Source organism: Populus alba, chromosome 7 (assembly GCF_005239225.2).
Source record: "Populus alba chromosome 7, ASM523922v2, whole genome shotgun sequence".
Lineage (NCBI taxonomy): Eukaryota > Viridiplantae > Streptophyta > Magnoliopsida > Malpighiales > Salicaceae > Populus > Populus alba.
In genome coordinates this window covers 12369522-12376760 of record NC_133290.1, presented here as the reverse complement: position 1 = coordinate 12376760, position 7239 = coordinate 12369522, and the positions used below count along the sequence as shown (strand labels likewise).

Sequence of the window (7239 nt, the reverse complement as noted above, 5' to 3'; positions counted from 1 at the left end):
TTCTTATTTTCATTAATCATTTTACCAAGCATAATAATGTTTACCTTGAATTTCATGCTATTTATTTTTTAGTGAAGAATTGGATCACAGGGATGACACCACTCAAAGGTGAATGTGAAGAAAGAATGTACTTATTTCTAGAGCATCTACCACCAAACTCCAAAAATATCGTTTTTTATGTTAATGAATGTACTACCACTAATGGATAGCACAAAAGACTTGGTCATCCATTGTCAAAATTGGTCCATCATTTAATTCATTTTTTTTCTTTACCTACCAATAAAAATGAACATTTATCTCTTTGTTATTCATGTTCTCAAAACAAAGCTCATTGTCAACCTTTTAATACTCATAGTCTCATTAGCACTGCTTTCATGGGATTGATTTACATGAATGTTTGGGGCCCATCTCATGAAAATGGTATTAATGACTCAAAATATTATATTATTTTGGTGACCACTATACCAAATACATTTGGCTCTATCCTATGACTAAAAAATTAAATGTTAAAAAAAAAAATTCTGCAATTTTGAAATCTTATGGAAAATAAGTTTAGCATAAAAATAAAAAGTCTTTATTTCGACAATGGTGGGGAATATATTAGCCTCAGATCCTACCTTTCAGTTCATGGGATTAGTCATTACACAGTTGCTCCCCATACTTCCTAACAAAATGATATGTCTAAAAGACGACATCGCTATCTTGTTAAGATTGACCTCACCTTACTCACGGATGCTCACATGCCTCTCTCATACTGGCCATATGTGTTTTAAATCGCTACCTACCTTATAAATCGAATGCCCACTTCGACTTTGAATAATAAATCTTTGTTTGAAAAATTATTCAAACAAATTCGAAATTACCTTAAACTCAAGCAATTTGGTTGCCTATGCTATCCAGTAACTAGGCCTTATAATAAACATAAACTTAAGCCTAGGGCCTAATCATGCATATCCATGGGTTACTCACTCTCCCAAAACGTATATCTCTTTCTTGAGCTCAATACCCAAAAGATGTTTAACTCTCGGCTATACTAATCTAATTGCCACGCGTCCTCTTGCCTCCTCTTAGACCTACAGAATCTCTAGAATTGGGTGCTTTCATCTCGCCATCATCCATGAACGGGTCATCTCCTGAACCGCTTTCCTGCCAAGAAAGTACTTCCTTTTCTTCTACCTTGATTTTAGGCCAAATTTATCCATTAGAAGAGCATGAACCTGCTATTTCTGAACATATAGAAGTGCGAACCCACAGAATGACTACGTAATCCATGAATGAGATCTGTCGCACGTCGAAAAATACGCGCGCGCATCGGCTGGCGATTTGTCTCTCATTGTTGTTGCGTTGATTTGTTTTGTTGGGAGTCGCCACCTAGTGTTATGGTCACTAGGAACCTAAGGTCTGCGGGAGTCTGAGTAAGGGACTGGTTGTGCAAGGGGAAGACGCATCACCCCCAGTGCACCCTACCTAAGGCAAGCTGCATTATTGTTTGATTGTTTTTCTAGGTCGGGTTTCTATTCGCTGGTCTTTTCTAAGGTTCAAGGCAGATCTCCCCTCGTGAGGAAGTCTCTACCTTATTCGGTTAAATCCTAACCATTCTAAAGTCTTAATTTTAAAATTGCTTTTATTTACACCTTGTATCTTTAATACCCGAGGATGTACATTATCGCGTAATTTTACACCCCACAAATATTAAAGTCTACATCTGGATCCCAAGAAAAAAGGTTGAAAAAAGGTTTTTGACATTTTGGCCAAATCCTAATGGGCAATCATAATCTGGTTACGATATCCATTTAAAAAAACATGAAAAAGATGCAATTTTTTGTTTTTACAAAGAATATGCTTTGAAAAATTTTAGGATTTTTGCCGTATACAATGAAATATTTTTTTTCTTCTTTTTTATATATTTTTTTCTTTCGGAGAAAACCGGGTATTTTAATACCGGACTTGTATCTTACAATGTAAGTATACAACCCAATATTAAACAAAACTTGGTAGAAAAATATTTGAGAAAATTACAATTTTTTTTTTAAAAATGATTTTTGATTTTTTTTTTTTTTTTTTTTTTGTTTTTTAAAAAGTATATAATATAATATTATATATTAATTGCAGAACGTGAACAGTAGGTTCACGTTCTGCATGCAACTTCACCGTTGCAGTGGCAGAGCAAAAGCAGGAGGCAACCTTGCGGAGAAAAAGAAGCTGCTGTCACTGGCCTGGCGTGAGGTTGGAGGTGGTCTAGGTAGTCTTCCTGAAGCTGGTGGCAGCGTTGGTGGAGAGCTTGGTGCTGCTGCTGCCGGTTGCTGGTTCTGGTCGCCGCTGCAAGAAGGAGAAAACGGGTCCTAGAGAGGAGAAGGAAAAGCTCACGGCTGGAGCTGTTGCTGTGGCTGAGGAGGGATGCTGCTGCTGATGGAAAAGACCAGCTGGGAGAAGAATGAAGGGGTGGTCTGCTCACGGTGGAGATGACAGAAGAGAAGAGGTGATGATGGTGGTAGTGGCTGAAGCCACGGTGGAGAGAGAAAGAAGAGAAAGGGCTGGTTGCAGGAACTGGGCAGGAAATACTGGTTTTCGGCCAACTTTGCGTTCAATTTTCTCCTCCCCCTGAGCACGAAATTGGCTCCTATTTATAGGGCTGGAGAGAGGGTAATCTTCTCTTCAACGGGGAAAAAGTCTCAGCCCTTGATTCGACTCGAGGAATCCAAGCCGTTGGTCCAAAGAGTGCACCTCGAACTGTCAAATTTGGCCATCCAAGGCTGCAGACTGCCCGAGGGTGCCACTTTGGGCCAATAAACGGAGCCGTTTTCGAGTTGTTAGACCCGACCGGACCACTCTACGAGATAGAGGGATTGCAGGTGGACATGGTGGTGCACGCTTTGTCGGATTTGGGGAACAAACGAGGTAGAAAATGCGCCTGGAAGTCTGCCACTCGGGCAGCTTTGCGGGGAAGAAGGTGAACAGTAACCAGCCGAGTTGTTTTTTTTTTTTTTTTTTTTTTTTTTTTGTTGTTTTTTTTTTTTTCGTTTTTCAATTTAGTCCGCGTTCTTTCAAATTAGTTCAATGGAACCCCTAATTGACCCTAAACCTTTGATTTAATGCAATTTTGGCCCCTAATTTCAATCAATTCACTTGGTAAAAATTAAATTTGGTCTCTTAAAATTCCAATCTTCTTAATTAAGCCTAAATCAGGCTCCCAAATTTAATTTTTCACCAATTAAGCCCCAAATAAAATTAATTTGACCCACTTAAAGTATAATTAAGTCCTTGCACTTAATTAAATCCTTCAATTAGACCTAAATTAATTCTTAAACATAATTAAAATTTAATTTGGCCCATGATTAAATCAAATTGGCCCATTAAAAATTTAATTATGTCATTGGACTTAATTTTTATGCAAATTCGTCCAATAATCGTTTAATTTTACCTTCGAATTTGCATTTTTCTATTCTTGGGCATAATAGGGTACAATTAGGCCTTGAAATTCCTCTAAAAATTGCAGCTTTATTTCCCAGTCTGCTCTCTCCACGTTGCTAGCCTTTATTTTATTTTTTGATTTTTATTTTGAAGAAAGAAATTGATTTTTGGGAAATAACCCAGAATTGGGTTATGACAAGATCTATAAGCTAAAAAAATCTTTCGTAGTCACTAGACACCCTCTTCTATCCTCCTTAATTGAAACCTACGGGTGTCATTGAAGCACTCACTGATTCCAATTGGCGTGATGTCATGTCCTCTAAATTAAATTGACTATGTTAATGCGTCACAATACATGGTAATTTAAGGATAAATTCTAGTTTGCCCCTAATTGTTTTCCTAAGGACTTTTGCATGAATTTATCATATAAAGCTTGTGATGATGGATTTCTTTTCTTGGAATAAGACAAAATGTGAACTTAGAGAGAGAAGCTTTTAACTCTTTATAGTATTTGTCTATATAATGGAAAGAGACGGATAACCTATAGTGTGAAGACATTGAGAGAAGTGATTAGAGATTGATTTTGTGCTGACAAATATGATTTTAGAACCGTCGAAAATGGTTGACATTATGGGCTTTGTGGACCTGTATGATTTGGCTAGAGGTGCCTTGCTTCTGAATTTGAATAACAGGTCACATATTCTATTTTTTTCACCCAAAATAATTAATACAAGAATAGAATAGTACTTGCTACCAAAAGAACGAAAACCAATACAATACAATCCACGGCTGGTTTTATTAATTCCCATAACGCACAGATATAGCTAATTATAGTACAACGACTTCTCTCTCTCGTTCTTGTGGAATAAATCAACGGGATGGATTCCACAGAGATGTGAGATAGATTTAATTCCTTAAGATCAGGGAATATTTCCTTTAAAATGCAGCACCTCACTTATGAATTTATTGAAATTATTGTATGATGAGCCTCCAATACTGGCTGCAGCTTCAGCTTTCTTCTTCCACTGCAAAGCATTGTTTTTCATCCGCTTCCCTTTCTCCCCTTCCATCATTTGCTTAACAATGGCTTCAACTTCCTCGCGCTTTACATGATGGTTAATCTCCATACCAATGCCCCAAACGGTGCACAAGTACCGGCAATTCATCGGCTGTTCGTCGAAGAAAGGCCAGCAAAGCATAGGTACACCACTAGATATACTCTCTAAGGTAGAATTCCATCCACCGTGTGTCAAGAAAGCTCCAATTGATGGATGAGAAAGTACTTCATCCTGAGGACACCAGGGTGCTAGGAACCCTCTATTCTTGATCTCCTCGTGATATTCTTTCGGTAAGAATCCAGGATTTCCCATCACCACGTCAGGCCTAACTATCCATAAAAATGGATGATTGCTGTTTGCCAGCCCCCACGCAAATTCTTCGAACTGCTGGTCTGTCATGACTGTTATGCTACCATAATTCACATACAGCACTGATTTTGGCTCTTGTTTATCAAGCCATTCAAAGCATTTCAAGTCTTCCTTCCATAAGTTAGACCTAAGTGACTTTGCTTCTGTTGTAGGCATGTTCCTTTCGAGCAAAGAAAGCGGGCCTATAGTATAAATGCGAGGAAACTTGGTGGCAATTGCTTCTAGCACCACGTGTTCGATCTCATCAAATGTGTTGAAGATAATAGCAGAAGCTTTCAAGCAATTTTGTGCTTCATCACTCATGAAATTCAACATTACGTCGTCTGGGTCAGTGGTTCGGATCAAGGTTGGCATGTCCTTGAGGCGAATGTTTTTTACACCAGGGATCCAACCAAGAGGCATGTCAAGGGTTCCATCATTAATGAAGTTTTCACCTGAAAGACATTAACAAAGAAATCCTGTCACACGAGGGGAAGTCAAGGATGCTGAGCCATATAATACTTTACGTCGAACAGAACAAAATGTGAATAGTTGTTGGGATTTTGCTTGCGCAAAAGAGGTTAGAAAAAGGGAGTGCACTCCATGACGCAACTAATAAAAAAAGGGAAAAAAAACAAAAAAAACCATACTTCGACAGCATTGGAATCCTGGTAAACCTAAGAACAATATGATACTGGTATCAAGATCCTTCCCAAATATTTCAGCAGATTTTGGCCAGTCAAGACAATGCCATACGTTGTTTTCTGATAACAAACATAAAGTCCACTAGAAAACAAGAGAAGAGAAAAAGAAGACGCAAGAACAGTGCTTTGAAGGAGTAAAGTGAACCTTTAAACGGAACAATGCCTCTCTCCACAAGTTCTTCAAACTGCAAAAATCCCATCAGACCAATAGCTGAGGCAGTCCAGAGCTGAATCTCAGGGATGCCCAATTCTTCCGCAGCTTCAATTGCGAAGCTCATTAGCCCGTCAGAGATCACGCAAGTAACAGAAGGCAACTCAGGTGATGAATTCAACTTAGCTAATAGCTCTCTGAACGGATCCAAGCAATTTTTTCCTGACAGAATCACTCAGGGCCCAAATATCTTGGGTAGCATCCCGGTCGGAAGGGGGCAATCCGTCAGGTATGGTTTCGAACGTAAAATCCAGCAAGCCCTTAAAAAACTCTGGCCCATTAGACCGGACTAAGCGTCTATGATTGAACTCAGTGTTGACAAAAGTTACGTGGAAACCTTTTGAATGCAGAAGTCTGGCTAACTGCATCAAGGGATTAACATGGCCCTGTGATGGGTAGGGAAGGAGGACTGCATGGGGTTTGTTGTTGAAAGAACCCATGCTTGTATAACTATGGTTTTTGTAGAAATGAAGATGGTTTTTGTGCTATTTATATAGAGGGGTTAGCTTAAATTAATCTGATAATAGTTTGTCCTTCGTCATTTTAAGATTCCTTTGCCGGCCAACACTTCATGCATTTTTCCTTTTTTTTCTCTCTGTGTCTGCATGGTGATAACAAGGGGCAAAAGCGTATTCAACTGCATTAAACGAGAGCATTGTTCAGTATATTTTTCGATTTTTGAAAATAATATTTTGGGATTTCTTTTCTATTTTTTGCTTGAAGTAAAGCTATCACCTTCCACTATATCTTAAATTTTTAAATCATTTTAATGTAATGATATAAAATATAAATTTTAAGAAAATAGAAAAATATTATTTCAATATATAAAATATAAACTTGAAACCTCTCTTCAAACTCAACTCTAAACCCAGTTTAACAACTGAGATTTCAAATGTGAACAAGTTTTTTTCAAGTGCATGTGTAATATTGTAGTTGTGTTTAGTTTTTATAATATTTTTTATTTTAAAGTGTATTAAAATAATATTTTATTATTATTTTTTAAAATTTATTTTTAGCATCAATATATCAAAATAATCTGAAAATATCAAATAAATTAATTTAAAATATAAAAAAATTAATTTCTTTTAAAAGATATTTTAAAAAGTAAAAACCAATGTGCTCATTAACAAAACCAATATCAAAAAGCCATTTTTTTTAATCTGACTATTAGATGTCTTTTCAATCTCTAGAAAAAAAATTTTGGAAAAATTGAATTGATTCGTAAATATATAGTTTAAAGATAGAATGCATTACGCAAATTTTGTCAGCCATGACAAGAAATCTCTGATTAAAGGGGTATAATGGCATAATTAATGTTCTCGTGACTTTCTAAGTTGTTATTTTCTTGTTTGTTTAGGGGTGGGCTGCCTCATTCATGATGTGTCTATCATATGTTGTTAATATATATATATATATATATATATATATATATATATATATATATATATATATACCAAGTTACTTAGAATGCTTTTGGAATCTAGAGTTTGAAAAAAAAAATATCATG

At 36.7% G+C, this 7239-nt stretch overlaps 1 protein-coding gene across 1 annotated transcript; it reads right to left on the bottom strand.

Annotated features, from left to right (window-relative positions):
- Window positions 1–4208: 4208 nt before the first annotated feature.
- On the bottom strand, window positions 4209–6172 carry LOC118043586 (linamarin synthase 2-like). Its single transcript, XM_035051605.1, is given in 3 exon segments — window positions 4209–5272; window positions 5667–5892; window positions 5894–6172. Coding segments are annotated over 3 exon segments (1446 nt in total). The 3' UTR covers window positions 4209–4331.
- Window positions 6173–7239: the final 1067 nt, after the last annotated feature.